The sequence below is a fragment of the Quercus robur genome, chromosome 2, assembly GCF_932294415.1.
Source record: "Quercus robur chromosome 2, dhQueRobu3.1, whole genome shotgun sequence".
NCBI lineage: Eukaryota > Viridiplantae > Streptophyta > Magnoliopsida > Fagales > Fagaceae > Quercus > Quercus robur.
The window spans coordinates 10,590,918-10,607,926 of NC_065535.1; the positions used below are offsets into that span (position 1 = coordinate 10,590,918).

The window sequence follows — 17,009 nt, forward strand, 5'->3', positions numbered from 1 at the left end:
TTTATGTTCAACGAGTAGTAAAACAAAAAAACTATACCCATTATATTTTGTGCAATCGCATTCGATTGAAACCAATTGACTTCTTTGTTTTTTTCTGACATATTTTGAGGATATCCTCATTTGAAGCCAAATTCTGTTAAGAGGAGTATAAAATGGAAGACAATATTATGAATTTAGTTGTGGTTGGAGTCATTTCATGGTCAACAATTTTTCTGTTGACAAGGAGGGTCTTCCCCAAGCTTTCATTTGATTTCTCCAACCGAGTTGTTTCAACGATTCATGCAACTTTAGCTGTGATATTGGCCTCTCTCACTGTTCAAGATTGGAGGTGCCCAGTTTGTCCCTTGGCTTCAAAATCTTCCCCAAAGCAGGTATTTTATCTAACGTGTTTGTTTCCATTGTTTATGGCGTTGTGTTTTTGAAATCTTTTGGAACTTTTCACACTTAAGTGACTCTCTGTTTGAGGTCTTGAACAAATTCTAACAAGGGAATTCTGTTGGAGAGCGTAGTTTAAATTTAGTGATTGTTGTGTTTTAGTGACTCTCATATTGATGGTGGGAACTTGATCTCTGAGCAGATGCAAACTCTAGCAATGAGCCTTTCTTATATGATCTATGATATGGTATGTTGCCTCTTTGACAAGCAAGTCAAATTGGACACCTCGATCCATCATCTAGTTAGCATTGTTGGATTTGGCGCAGGCCTAGCCTATAAGAAGGTATTAATCTTTACATTTTTTTTTGTTATCTTGGGCCAATAATTTTGTCTTCCTATGGAGTTGACACGTTTGAAACAAAGGAGATAAAAAAATAAAAAAAAAATTAGTAAAGGAGGTGGTTTGGAATCAATATACTAGTAAAATTTAGTATATTCTAATATTTTTCACTTTTTCTTCTTCTTTCTTCTTTTCTCATCTTTCTTCATCCAAATATAGGGTGAAGGTTCACTCGGAAGTTCTTTGGAGAGTTAGGAACCTAACTTGGTATAAAAGTTTTGATTCTCAAGATTATCAGCTAATTAAGACAGATCTAAAGGTTAAATTCCTAATTTGATTTTTTTTAGAGTTACTATTTCAGCCTTCAATTATTGGATAAAGTTTAATATGGTTGATCAACTAAAAAATTGAATCGATTGTGTTAATTTAAACCCTTAAAATCATGTCTGAGTTTCATTTCCATTTAAATTTCACACATAATCAATGGTTGAAATTAATTTATTTTAAAATTTTACACTTTCTATAATAACCTTTAAACTTGTGTTCCATTTGAAATATTAACTAGTTTTGTTAAAATTTAAATGGAGAGGAGATTTAAAGATGAAATTGACCAACGTTGCAAAAAGTTTCTTAGGCTTTTGCATACTTAACCAAATTTACCAAGTAATGTCACACTTTTCTTTTTTATGTAGTGTGGATCAGAGATGGTCGTTGCATTATGGATAACCGAAATTTCCAGCCCTTTCCTCCACCTAAGGGAGCTTCTCAAAGAGCTTGGTTACAAAGACACCGACCTTAGTTTGGTTGCTGATGTGAGTTCAAATTCTTGGGGGCTCTTACCAACTTTTTTTATAGTTTGTGCTAAGGGTAGAACTTGGTTTTGCAATATTAGTATACATCTAGATTGTAGTTTGTGTTTACACATGGAAATATTCAATAGTAGCGAGTGACGATGATGTGGTTTTACCTTGGTGAGTGAGGTGGTTATCTTGGCATTTGCATTAAGTATTATAAATAGGTTATTAAACACCTAAATTAAGAAAATTAAATTGGACATATGACACATAATTAGACAGCAATCAAAAAATAAATTGGATTTAATTTGGATTCTTATTGTATTTCAACTTTAATATAATATGATATAATGTTGTTAAAGTTTACTTTGAATTTTACATACGACTTCCTAATTATGAGCAAAAAAAAAAAATTTAACAATAGATAATTAGATACTATTGTTCAATATAAGTTGTAATGTATATTTTTCTCAAAATGAAAAATACAATTAACTATAATTTATTTATGTGCACTAACAAATTCTTTACGGTTGTTTGTGTTTTTCTTTAATATATATGCCCTATTTGATTTTTTTTTTTTTTTTTTTTTTGTGTGGTTGAAAAATGTACAAAGATTTTATTTTATAAAGTATTAAATGGATCTTAACTTCTACCCATAAGACACTAATAACATTTGTTAACAAAAGTTTTTGATGGTAACATGAGAAAATTCTTAGATTACGGAGAAATTGTGTTCCCTTCTCTCACATTCGTGGTAGACCATACCATGAATTTAATGAGTGAATTCCACTATGAATGCGAGAGAATGAAACACCATTATCTGTGCTCCGAGAACTCTTAAGAGTTACTCATTCATAAGGGTCTATCATTAACATAATCTTCGTTATGTACCAATCACAACAAATCTATTGATAATTGTGAAAATTTTGTCACTAAATTTATTGAAGCTTCATCCACAAATACAACCAATACGATTTCACCAAAATCCAAGTCCATGTAATATACAATGGATTTTTATTGATGGACTTCAACAACCTAATAAAAAAATGTTCAAATTACTTTTTTTTTTAATTGGTGCAGTACATTAAGTTTTCCTATTAAATTCAAACACATTGTTACATTAAATTTGATAATCCTTAGAAAAAAAATTTATTTTATGTTTTATTGATTAATACAACCATATTTGAATTTAATTAAAAAACTTAATATATTACACCTAAATAACTTCATCTAAGGTTTACCTTTTAAAATTTAAAGTATCCTAGCATCATTCATGAATGAATGCAACCCATCTAAATACACCAATCAAATGCTGTCAAACATCAGTTTTGGAATGGACTATATAAATCAGGGGAATTACTAACTTTGGAATTTGCACAGATTTTGTTTGCAATAATATTTACATTCGCCAGGATGGGCGGTGGGCCTTATCTCACTTATGTGACTTTGGTTGCTAACAATCCATTTCTCATAAAGGTATGCTACTATGCTCTATATAGCAATGAATATAAATTTAAGTTGTCTGTGAACTTGTTTTGTTTGGTTGTATCTTCTTCTAATAATTAATGTGTGTTCATCGCATTGTTTAGGCAATGGCTTTGGGCTTGCAACTGGTTAGTGCCTTCTGGTTTTACAAAATCGTCTTGATGGTGAGATACAAATTGACAAAGAGGACTAGTACGAAAGTTGCGTAAAACCTATTTGAACCGAGAAATTGAAATGGGCTATAACCTGATATTGTGATCATCAAGAATTCAAAGTCCTGCCTGTGGTCGAACTCGCTGGCCAACCTTATTGCTCAAATCATTTATGTAGATCATAACTGATCATAACTGTGAGGTTCCAATTTGATTGATTGTGTGTGTTGTGTAGCTGTGTGATGGGTTCAATATCTGGTATTTATTAGATAGATCTAAACTTTATTAATAACTACAATAAGCCTCAATTGTTACTAGTCATTTTGAGGTATAATGTAAATATGGCTAGACTAGCCTTTTTCCTTGAGTTGTGCATTTTATTGTATCCCTAGACTTTTTAAATTAGTGCTATTTTTCTTTAGAGAAAAAAATAGTGCTATTGACATTTTTCACAATTTTTCATATAGATTTTATTGTGAAATTTTTATGAAAATATTGTGCCCATAACAAGGAATTTTTTTTTTTTTTTTTTTTTTATCAGAGTTGTTACTATTAATAATTAATGAGTATAATAATTACAAAAAGAAAAAGATAAGTCTCAATAAAAATTTATTGCAAATATTTATACAATCGAAACTATTAGATTTTAAGATAATGAGTGTGTATTCCATTCTAAGAAAAATTGAAAGAGTATAGAGAAGTTAATAATAATAATAATGATAATAATATATCTTGTCCTTTATGATTATTTATACCTCAAACCACTAGTTTTATAAGTATTAGCCAAATACTTTTTTTAAAAAAATTTATATAATTTTTACTAAATACTCTATTTAAAAAAAAATTAATTCCATACAACACTTTTTAAAATCATCACTTTTTTAAAAAGCCGAGCTTAAAAAAGCTAACCAAAGTAAACCGTAGTTCATTCCGTTCTAAGTCAAACATTAACGCTTTTAACTGCCCCTAACACTGTGTTTGGTACCTTTAAGAAGCATGGGCTAAGGTCACCTTGAATCTAGGTTGGCCCAATATTGGCCCATTTTGGCTGATAACCAATCCAAAACTCCTTTTTGGTTCATGGGTTGTATTAGTATTAGCCCAGCGTAATGTATTCCATTGTTCGTACATTCATTAAGCTCAGTCATCTATTTGATTTTTCTTGGTTGGATGCTTTGGTTGAATAATATGATATATTGAAAATCCTAAGATCAGCAATAGAGGGCTGTAGATCAAGTTGTCAACTGATCCCTCCTCTATTTTTAAGGAGTATTCAATTATTCATTCAGAAAAAAAATGTTTACAGAAATGGTACACAAGATATCTTATCCCAAAACTATAATCTAAACTGTTTTTTCAAAACATTTCAGTTGTATATATAAACTGAGTATGTTTTTTTTTTTTTGAAAGGAAAACTGAGTATGTTCAAAAGGGTATTCTTTTTTCTTTTGATTCATAAGTTTTTTCTGCTTTTATTGTCTATGCAAATTGTTGTTTTCATTCTTTGTTTAGTAATTAATAAGAAGGACTTCTTAGCATCATAATTAATTGACAAGTGACACCAAGGAGAAACAAGGCGCCTTATAAATATTAGACGATCACAACGGTAATAGTATAACATGCTCAACATGTGATGATGAGATGACAATTTCTCATTAAATCAACCATAAGAGAAGTAAAGTGCACTAGTTATTAGGTTATCATAACAAACCAAAAAAAAAAAATCAACATGTGATGATAACTCAAGGTATAAGTGTCATAAAAGATTAAGGATAGAGTTTCATGCATTATAAATAACCATTAAATTTTTTAAAAATCTCTAGTGTAAATAGAGGCTTGTATCCCAAGCAAAAACATATCCCAAAATGTGTTTTTGTTGTTGTTATTTCACTTGTATTTTGTTAGTTTAGCAATATGCGTAGTCTTGTCGAGGTGTTGATGCAAGTAATTAACTCTGTATCTTGTAGGTTCTTCTTAATTAGATCTATTACATCGTGTTGTTGTAATTCCTATGTCCTATTTGGAAGTTAGTTTCGATAGATTAATTTCATTGTCTTGTAGCGTATGTAGTTGCGTTTTAGTTAAACGTAATTGAGTAGTTATTTTCATTGATCTAATTATAGTCCTTTGCGTTAAGGTAGAGCGGACCCGTAACCTCATAGAATGAAGTCAAATTACAAAATCGTGGGTTTTTTTTATTTATTTTATTTATTTTTTATAAATTTATAAACAATCGTTGTGGTTTGTAACCAAATCAACCCATGAATAAAACCTAAGTTTAATTCTTCAATCCTCCATATAATTTTTTCTTGAAATGCAGTCAGCAAAACATTTTATCTAATCACATTCTTATTTCTTAATAGAGTCAAATTTTTTTTAATTGCTCCAAAAAATTCAATTAAGAAAGATAACTAAAATAATCCTATCATTGTATGTCCACTAGATCATAAATCATATTCAGTTCTAGTTCAAAGGATAAGATTAAGGACAAAGCTTATTTGTATCCTGTTTGCAGAGAATACGATGCACATGTGCATCAAAAAAAAGTTGCACCACCAAGCCTAAACCATCAAAATTAGACTTAATAAATGGACAACAACCTTTGAGGCTCATTGGCTAGTATTGCTATTGAACCTCTTTTCATCCGCATTGATTATACTTTTTTTTTTCTTTGAAGAGGAATCAAATCCCCCAATGAGGCAATGGGTGTTGTGACTCAATTGGTCATTTTTGGTATTTTTAATGAACACATTTAAGATTCAAACTGCTAACCTTATTGTACTATTATATTATCTCCCTCACACACACACACACACACACACACAAAGTCATGCCCCAAACCCAAGTATAAAGATAGGCACATGACAACTGATGCATGCTTATAAAGTAAGCACCCTACAAGTGTGCAAGGCCTTCTTAGTCACTAAAATTTATCCTCAAAATTTAAATCAAATAAATCCAAAATACCTCAACAATTTCTTTATGAAATAGATTTCCAATAATTTAATAGGAACAAAATTCAAACCTCATGTACATGATGCCAATTGGACAATAAATATAAAACTATTAGAAGATCATCTAATCCCAAAATCACTAAACTTCTTTTCCTGCTCACAATACAACATCAAAACTCCTAAAACTTGCTATTCTTCACAATCTGAAACTGGAGGGGAAAAAGGGGTGAGTTGACAACTCAATAAATAACCAAAATCATAATAAGTTCTATCAAGCAATAGATTTGTAAAGTAATAAGATGTAATATGAGTCTTCAAAAGTTGTAACATATTATGTGTTTTAAAAAAACTGAAGAAGATTCATTGTCTTAAAATAATAAGTTACAAAAATATTACATACTTTAATCTTACAAATATATCATAAATGGTTTAGAAAATAGTCAGTTTTTCATATATCAAAGGCTATAACTTACAATAGGTTCCAAAACACATAAACAGTTTTAGTGACTCAAAATAGTTCAACTACATCAAACATTGCCAAAATCACATATGTATTTTTAAGGACTCAAAATAGTTCAAAACTTCAAACGTAATTCATATTCTTAACAATCTTATGACTATGGTCACACTATATCCTTGTGATTGGGCATCAGAGTACCAATGAATAACCTCCATTGGTTTGGTTATTAGAGTACTAATGAATAACCTCTATTGATTTGGGTATCAGAATACCAATAAATAACCCCCATTGGCTGGGTATTAGAGTACCAATGGATAACCTCCATTGGTTTGGTTATCAGAGTACTAATGAATAACCTCCATTGGTTTGGGTATCAGAATACCAATAAATAACCTCCATTGGTTGGGTACCAAAGTACCAATGGATAACCCCCATTAGTTTGGATATCAGAGTACCAATGAATAACCTCCATTGGTTGAGTATCAGAACCAATTTATAGTCAAATTGTCCATAATCATATATATAACATCATAGTTTCTAACAAACATAAATCTTATTCAAATACATATATATATAATCATATATTCAATATTCAAATATATTTGTGATATTTCTACATTCTTTACTTTAAATCAATATAGCTAAAATAAATAAATAAATAAAAATAAATCTTATATTCAATGATATATATTTGTGGAAATTTTATATTCTTTACTTTGAATCACTATAGCTAAAACCAATTAAATAAAATACCTCATATATTTAGTAATCAGATATATTTGTGATAATTCTTTACTTGAAATCAATAATACAATAGAAATAAAATTGTAATAACTGTAAACAATTTTCAGTAGTTGAAATACGCAAAATAAAACTAATTAAGATAAGGTTACTTATCTCAACTAGCCCATCATAAGAACTTCTCTTTGACACTTTCTCTAAAATCCTTAGATCGCACCTAACAATTTACAAGTACCATTTACTCAATAATCATATAATTCAAAAAAGACTTATAACAGTATGTGACTAAAAGAAAAACTATTAAAAATAGCTCATAATTGTCTGATTATCTCATACCAAAATTTCATCTAATCATAATATTTTTCTTTCTTTATTTTTATATATATATATCCTGCCACCGTTTATGCCTTAAAAGATAAGGCTATAGCACCTAGTAGTAGTATTATGTCCCACTAGAAAAGACAAGGACGTCTGCTAAACTTACTTTACAGCTTTTTTTCTTCTTCATTCCTTTTTCTTATTTTTTTCTTTAAGGCTATATAGCACCTATTAAAGTTTCTTGTTTTTTTCCCCAATTCCATCAATTCGGGCACAGTTTCTTAAACAACCAAACTGTGCAGGAATTTTTTTTTTTTTTTGCTGAAACTGTGCAGAAAGTTGACCCTTAGACCCATCACGCCTAAAATAAGTCCAGCTACGCTTATCGCAACGGCGCGTGTATATATATATATATATATATATATGGATTTTTTTAATATGTGTCCGTGCATATTTTTGAAATTTTTTTTTAGAAATTGAAAAAATATTGATAATTTTTTTAATTTTTAAAAAGATATTTTCAAAAAATAGATAATTTAGTGTATGCTCTTAGGGTACACATTAACTGGACTTTTTATATATATATATATATGAAAATGCTAATAAGTGTCCTAAGGACACTGGTTAATAATCTATTTAAAGAAAATTTTTATGGAAAATGAAAAAAAAGTAATTAATATTTTGACAATTTTTTTCATTTTCTATAAAAGTGGTATCAAAACTTTCTTAAAATAGATTATTAATGAGTGCTCTAAGGGTACTCGTTAGCATGACCCATATAAATATACAAAAAATTTTAAAATGTTGAGCACAGCAAATTTTGTAGGCAGTAGCGTCCAATTGACCGAAATATAAATCTAAACTTTCTTCCTTAGACCCATCACATCTAAAATCTACAAGTTCCAGCTACACTTATTGCTACGGAGCGTGTGTGTGTGTATATATATATATATATATATAAATTTTAAAATGCTGAGCACAGAAAAATTTGTAGGTAGTAGCGTCCAATTGACTAAAATATAAATCTAAACTTTCTTTGCTTGCATCATTAAAGCCTGCTTGGTAAATTATCTAAACAACATATTTTCAGTTTTTAAACAATATTATATATATTTTCACACACTTTTTCACCTACACGTATTTCAAAAAATTACAAACAACATTACTTAAATTCCTCTACTAAACAGGCCCTGAAACTTTTGAATAATTAAATAGTTTCACTATTGATCAAAATATCCACATAAAAAAAAAATACTCTAATTCCAAATAAGCTTTAGATTTGACAAGAGAGAGATTCTTAGGCTCTTACCTCAGTTATGCAGTCAAACCTTCTCTACTTGAGTATTTTGGATAGTCTTCTCTCTCAAAACATCTGTTAGTATACGCTGACTTAAATTAGATTATATATAACTAGGGTTTCAACCTTATTTTCTAAAACCCCCTTATATATTTTCACACACTTTTTCACCTACACATATTTCAAAAAATTACAAACAACATTACTTAAATTCCTCTACAGGCCCTGAAACTTTTGAATAATTAAATAGTTTCACTATTGATCAAAATATCCACATAAAAAAAAAAAAAAAAAAACTCTAATTCCAAATAAGCTTAGATTTGACAAGAGAGAGATTCTTAGGCTCTTACCTCAATTATGCAGTCAAACCTTCTCTACTTGAGTATTTTGGATAGTCTTCTCTCTCAAAACATCTGTTAGTATACGCTGACTTAAATTAGACTATATATAACTAGGGTTTCAACCTTATTTTCTAAAACCCCCTTAGTAATATTAATTATAAAAATTAACCCCATAAACAAATTTACTTAAATAGCCCTCCTTTTATTATTATTTTTTTTTTCCGGGTATTACACACATATATATCATAAAAAGTAAATGAAACTAAACCTTGGGATCGCACTTGTTAATGGGAGTGGCACCGACTACTGAGGCACCACTTGAGCCATAGGTTCATTGGTGATAACATTTTTTTAATAAAAAAAATGCTAATCATTTTATTTAATTTCAGAATTTAATTACATTTTCATGCATAAGTCCAAATAGAAGTTTGAGAATTTTGCTAACTAAAATAATATACTTTTGGGGTAGGGTCTTGTAGGGACACGATTTTTAACGACCCAAGGCTGACGTTGGGCTCGTGTGTAAAGGGCCCGAACAATATGATTTGTAGAGAATGGGTTTGGAAAGGCCTGCCTTTGGGAGCTGGGGTTTCGGTCTGGTCCCGGTTTCGTGAGCGATCATACAAAGATGAGTTTGGACTGTATAGCTGAGCCTTGCATCAATGTAGTTTGGAAGGTTTGATTCCTCGGAATTAGTCCGAGGAGCATCACATTTTCACCATTCCTCCTTTTTATTCCTTCTTTTCCCGGGGGTCTTCCCCCCCCCCCCTCCCTTTATCTTTCTTTTTTCCCTTTTATACTAGTATTCGATTTCCTTTCTTCATTTACGTGTCAGTTTCTCCTTGTTTGGGGCAGTTACTCGTCCTATCAATCTTCACGTCAGAGTGGTTGGGAAAAGCTGGATAGCATGGTATGAGGTATGGGTTTGTCAGGTGCTGGGCTCCACGTTATAGTGTTGGCAGCTTTCTAGCTTGTACTGCTCTTGTACTGAGTTTGTCCTTTTCTTCAGGCGTTTTGTGAGGCGTTGAGAGTGAGGTTGTCCTCGGCTATATTATTGGGCCATCAAGGGGTTCTCCTCATACCTCCTCGGCAGTATGGCTCCTCGGCTTGGGCTTTGGGCCATTAATGTGAAGCGGGCTGGGATTCCAAATTTCAGACCCCACAATAGCCCCTCGAAATCCTGCTTCCCGACTTTTAGTTGGGAAGGAGGGTTTTGGTGATGCTGAGCCCACCTCGTGACTTGTTCAAGTTCCGTGTCTTATTGCTGTTTGTGTCCTTCCATTTGCGTGGGAGATGTGCCGAATTAAGAGGCATTACTTTATTCTTCATCCGCGCAGTGCCCTTCGTCATTTCAGTCTTCGAGGCGCGACTTCATGAGGACCTTTAAATCTTGTGGTGGTGGATAGCGTTGGAAATTGTGCCAGAGCTGCCTTGTCTGCAGCGTGTCTTGGGAATCTGCTCAAATTAAATTACATGACACCTCCTTACCCTTTATATAAGTAGGACATGTGGTTGTTCTCCTGCCATATAAACCCTTCTACTCTCTTCAGAATCATAACCCTTTGTCCATAACCAGTTCCCTCCTCCAGTGTCATCTTCCCTTTGTGCCATATGTTTGAGGCTTGGGTGGAGGTGGAGGAACTTCACCCGCCACAAAGGCACCGGACCCTTCCAAGACTTAAAGTGATGTGGTCTGGGCAGGGGAGGCACAGATTTAAGGTGTCCTCCCGCTTGGATATGGTGGGAACGGTACCCTCCCCTCTTTCAGTCAAAATCCGAAGCAGGTTCTGGTCACACTGGATTTTTGGTGTGTCAGAAGAAAGGTTTTCCGCCATCAGCGCCGTCTGCGATACCGCAGGCGTGGTTCCGTGGAGGCCCATCAACTTCCGGCTCTCTGCACCTTTTCTTCAACGATGCTGGCCTCAAGTTGGGTTCCTTGCACCTTTTTTTTAGCTCCGCTAGCCCGAAGTCGGGTTCTCTACGCCTTTTCTTCAACGGTGCAGGCCCCGAGTTGGGCTCTTTGGCTGCCTGAGTTATAGGCATGTAAAAGTGTTGAGAAATGGTTTTCCTTGAACAACGTCTGGGAACAGCAGCCAACCTCTCCTCTGTACTACTTCTTCGGCTCTCTTTATTCTCTTGTATCTTTCTTTTCGCTTATGTAGTTAGCTTTAATATAAGCCGATTCCAGCTTTTCATTGTACGCTGTACTATTTCTTTGTCTTAATAAAAGAGGAATTTATTTACTTGTTTTGAATATTTTTCTTTTTTGCAACACTATTTTGTGAATGGGTGTGCTCCATGTATGTTTTTCTTCAATGATACTTAGTGCAGAAAATCTTAAAACATAATCCGACTAATTCTAATTTACCGACATTACCAGGCATAATAACGATAATTCACAGTAAATGAAACTTAGGAAACTAACCGAGATAACAGCTGAATATTCCGCAATACGTGTGAGGAGACCGTCCGAGAACGATAAACTCTAAATAATTCATCCGAGGGGGTAACCGAGCAGTAAGGGACTCCGATTGTGTTTTTGGTAACATATTGCTCTACATTGCATCAATCCCTTTGGTACTGAGGATCCGAGAGCAGACTTGGGAATCCATGCAGTTTAGGGATTAACCCAATTGTTAATGGAGAGTTCTCCTCGGATAGATTCTAAGCTGCATGTAACGTAGTTTTTCCTTTAAGTAGTTGGTTTCCCCATAAGCTTGAGTCTGAGGACCATGCAAGGCCTTGGTTCTGTCCAAAACTTATGATTTTTCTTTTGAGTACTTGGTTTCCCCATAAGCTTGAGTCCGAGGACCATGCAAGGCCTTGGTTCTGTCCAAAACTTATAGTTTCTTTTTTGTATATTTATTTGTTTTTCGAAGGTCAGCCCCTAGACCATGGCGGGGAAAGTTGGCTTGAGGCCGGAAGCCCCTAGAGCTGCCCGTGCCGTTGGCACTGCAGGGCGTAGCCCCTAGCAGAAGTTTATGTCGGAGCAACAACTGCATGTCGCCGGAGAGGGAGGAAACCCCACGAACTTCTACTTGCTAGAGAGTTGACTCCACCGCCACCTGGGCCAATGTGCAAGCCTTCCCACAGACGGCGCCAATTGTAGGGACACGATTTTTAACGACTCAAGGCTGACGTTGGGCTCGTGTGTAAAGGGCCCGAACAATATAATTTGTAGAGAATGGGTTTGGAAAGGCCTGCCTTTGGGAGCTGGGGTTTCGGTCTGGTCCCGGTTTCGTGAGCGATCATACAAAGATGAGTTTGGACTGTATAGCTGAGCCTTGCATCAATGTAGTTTGGAAGGTTTGACTCCTCGGAATTAATCCGAGGAGCATCACATTTTCACCATTCCTCCTTTTTATTCCTTCTTTTCTCGGGGGTCTTCCCCCCCTCCCTTTATCTTTCTTTTTTCCCTTTTATACTAGTATTCGATTTCCTTTCTTCATCTACGTGTCAGTTTCTCCTTGTTTGGGGCAGTTACTCGTCCTATCAATCTTCACGTCAGAGTGGTTGGGAAAAGCTGGATAGTATGGTATGAGGTATGGGTTTGTCAGGTGCTGGGCTCCACGTTATGGTGTTGGCAGCTTTCTAGCTTGTACTGCTCTTGTACTGGGTTTGTCCTTTCCTTCAGGCGTTTTGTGAGGCTTTGAGAGTGAGGTTGTCCTCGGCTATATTATTGGGCCATCAAGGGGTTCTCCTCATACCTCCTCGGCAGTATGGCTCCTCGGCTTGGGTTTTGGGCCATTAATGTGAAACGGGCTGGGATTTCAAATTTTAGGCCCCACAGGTCTCTTTTTTGAATCCTCTAATTTTAACTCATATATAAGACACATGACATTTTAGAAATTTAATGGTCGTAAAAAAAACCATACAAAATTAAATAAATGTCAAATGACTCAAATATTCGATTTTCAAAAAAAAAAAAATGTCACATATACCACATTGACTAAAAATAAAAGAGATTAAGAGATTTAAAATCATCTCCTTTGTGTTCTTCTTTCTTTTTATTTTTTATAAAATTTTTTAGAGATACAATAGAAATTCAGCTGAGAACATATGATTAATAAATGATTATTTTTTATTATCAGGTTAAAACACCAATTTACTTTTGGTGCATGAATAGTGAAAACTTTACTAATACTTTTTTTTGGTAAAAAAAACTTTACTAATTAAGCTAATTACTATAATCACAGTATGCTTTTTTAGTTAGATATTAAAACTACTCGAACACACGCAAACTCATATTTAATTTTACAATATGTTTATGGGTCAACTTGTGATTAAATTATAATACTTACACATGAGACAATCACGAATACTTATAACAAAATGAATTAAAATGTATCAATCACAAAATAACACTAAAGCATTTTGTGAATTTGGATATGTGTTTGGGTGTATTTCTAATTTTATTTTATTTTTACATCATTTACTTGCAAACTAAAACAAGATTCCCTGGAAAAACTTGAATTTTGTCCTTACATCTTCGATGACTTGGCCAATGCTTGAACCCTACATTGAGGTGTAGTGTATAAATCTAAACGAATACCTTTAGAACATCCAAGCATCATCCAAGATTCCTTCTTGGATGATGAGTTTCTAAACTTGTTTTCCCCGATGAACGAGAGAGTACGAATAATAGCCATAGCTTTTTGTTCGCCCAACGGTCTTAACATAAATGCATTGATATTAATTACTAGTGTACCTCAATCATTGGCCGGCATTGAGTATCAGTCGATCGACCACCACAAATTAAAAAAAAAAAAAATCGATAATATTAATGTACCCGATTGTTGGTCTGTTCATGAGCTAGTTTTTTTTTTTTTTTTTTTTAATTTTTTTTTTTCTGAAGTTCACGAGCTAGTCTTCTCTCTCTCTCTCTTCCCTTTTTTTTTGAAGGCATAATTATCATTCTAACTAATAAACATAATAGCTTTTCTAAAAAAATAATAATAGTTCTCTGCACTCTCCACTCTCCACTCTCCACTCCAGTGCCCTCTAGGACCTGCACTGAAAAGACCTTAAGATCTGTGATTGTTTTCTTTTTGATCTTTTACCTTTCAAAATCTTCAACATTAATTTATGTTTGATTCTATTTTTATATTAGCTATGTTGTCTATTTTAGTTTGTAATATGTGCATTGTTATATGCCACTCAAGTTACATTTAGTGTTTTTAAGTAATGCTACAGTATTTAATTTTTTTTTTTTTTTTTTTTTATTTCATTCAATTTTAATAAATTCATTGTTAGATTACATTATATCTTCATTTACTTTCTAAGCTTGCAAAATTTCAAGACGTTCAAATATTAATAACTATTGTATCAATCAAATATTTAAAGTTCAAGTTTTTGTAATTTAAAATGATGCATCAAAGAGATTTATGGATCAAATCATATACTATATAATAAAAGTTGGGCTTAGAAACCGTGGCTGCGCCAAGTGGCTTCACCAAATTGCAGAAATTTTTTTAGATTTTTAAAATTTTCAATAAATTCATTCACTTAAGTTTTTAGATAAAAACAACATGTTTTTGATCTTTATCAACTTATTTGGATCAAGTAACAATAAGTGTTCTAATGAACTTCTTTTTCTTTTTTAAATTTTATAAAGTAACAATTTTACTAGCTTACATTAGTTTTTTTTTGGATAAACATTTATCCTACATCATCTATTTCCTAATAATAAAGTAACAAATTTAAAAGTATTTTTTTTTTCTTTTGGAATAAATAACAAAAAAATAGCTAATATTTATTAACTTTAACGTAAACTTAAAAAAAAAAAAAATCTAATAACAATCTAATAACATTAACTATTTTTTTGGGATAAAGTAAAAAAAAAAAAAAAAAAACTAATTTGTAATTAACATAAACTTCTTAATTATTATTATTTTTTTCCTGTTTATATCAAGTTATCAACTTCTTCACAACTTAAAATTATCTAATATAAAAGTGGGGGTATATATATGGTTTGGTATATTTTTCCCCTATCCTTTAATTTTCTTGATGTATTCTTTCCTTCTCATACTTACCTCACCTATGAAACTTGCATGTATGTATTTGCCTTCTTCTTTTTGTTTTTTCATAAAATTCCCTTCTTTATTTTTTTTTTCATCAAATTGAATATGTTTTGTGTGTGGGTTGCCTTTTGTTTAAGTTATTTTTGTTAACTTTGATCTAACTTATATGCTTATTATGGTCTTCAGAATCAATTGTCCATCTTCCATGAAAACTAACAGATTAATTTTAACAAAAATCTTAGTCACTTTTTGAAAGATCTGTTTTCCAATATGTGTAGATCCCACAGGTAGCCATGAGACCAAGATTTGAGCATCCAAAACCATGATAATGAACATCACTCCACAAAGAATGGAGACAAAAAATTGATTAAATATAAAAAGGGCGATGTAAAAATAATGGATATTTAAGGTGATGTGAAATCTCCATGACTTCGCAGCCTCCCTCCTTGCTGTCAAATTTAATTCAATTTTCATTTGAGTATCTTTACTTTCACTCTAATTCTAGATTTTTTAATGTTTAGAAATTAATATTGTTTGTAATTATTGAATTCAGAGTTTCTTTGTGTCTATATATTTATGTGTGTGTTATTGTGAATTTTTCTTTCAATTTTTTTTTTTAAATTTTATAATTTTGGGTAGTTTTAATTTGTAAATTCGGGATGATTGCTTGGGGTTAAAGTAAAAATATTAGGTCAATTTTAATCATAATTCATGTAATTGTAGGGTGTTAGATGTTGATATTAATTTTATGCTTATTTACATTAATTAACATAAACATCTTAGCATGTTTAGTGTTGATATTAATTTGACATTTTGAGATGCAAGTGCTTCATTTTAATTAAATATAAATGTTATTATGCTGGTATGTTATTATTATTTGTTGTTCCTCACCCTCCAACACCTTAATTGTTATTTGAATAAGTAAAAGTTATGTCTTAGTCCGACCGGTATAGCATTTCTCTTCAATCTTTAATTGTTGTTTCTCAATAAAATTATTCATGTTATAAGTTTATGACAAAACCATGCAAAGCCCGGCCCATTTACTACTAAAAGCATTTAGAAATTTAAAACTTGCCATAATCTTTAAAATATTTTTACTATTTTATTTGTTATTAAATTTAATTATATTATCAAAATATATATTTTATAATTTATATATAATTCTTTTATTAAGCCGTGCATCGCACAGGCATAATACTAGTAGTAAATAAAGTCTGATTGGCATGCATGTTAAGAACATATAGAACATATAATTCATCAGTGAGATTTTCAAATTATTATTCCATAAAAAGGTATTAAATGTTGTACATTCTTTAAAATTACATTATGTGTAACTTGAACTAATCCTATTTTTTAAAACTAAAACAATGAAATTCATGCGTTTCACAACAATATGAAGAGCATTTATTAGTCAGATTACTAACAAAAACAAACAAAAGAATTAATATAAAAATTAATTTAAACATAAATTACCAATTTTTGTTTCTTTGAGAATGCTAAAATAAAAATTTTGAGACATAAAGAGTTAAAATAAAATCCTCCCAAAGACTTTTAGGGCCAAAAATAAACCACAATAACTTGTTATTTTATTTTATTAAACTACCGTACCTTAACCCTATCCCTCAAAAAGAAAAGGTGTGCATTACCATAAGTTTATTTTATAAGTGTATTTAGGGTGTGTTTGGATACCGCTTATTTAGTTGAAATTGAAAACTTATTGCTGAAAATACTG

At 31.9% G+C, this 17,009-nt stretch overlaps 1 protein-coding gene across 2 annotated transcripts in view; it reads left to right on the forward strand.

Moving 5' to 3' along the window:
* The window catches only part of LOC126712308 (uncharacterized), a 23,355-nt gene continuing 6,346 nt past the window's right edge, over positions 1-17,009 (forward strand). The window contains exons 1-5 of one of the 2 annotated variants that reach the window (XM_050411594.1): positions 1-371; positions 578-718; positions 1,408-1,527; positions 2,890-2,985; positions 3,099-3,548. In XM_050411594.1, coding sequence (XP_050267551.1) covers positions 153-371; positions 578-718; positions 1,408-1,527; positions 2,890-2,985; positions 3,099-3,203 — 681 coding nt within the window. In that variant the 5' untranslated portion in view covers positions 1-152 and the 3' untranslated portion in view covers positions 3,204-3,548. Of the gene's footprint in view, positions 372-577; positions 719-1,407; positions 1,528-2,889; positions 2,986-3,098; positions 3,549-17,009 lie in introns of those variants that run through there. The other variant, XM_050411595.1, reaches the window with a different exon arrangement.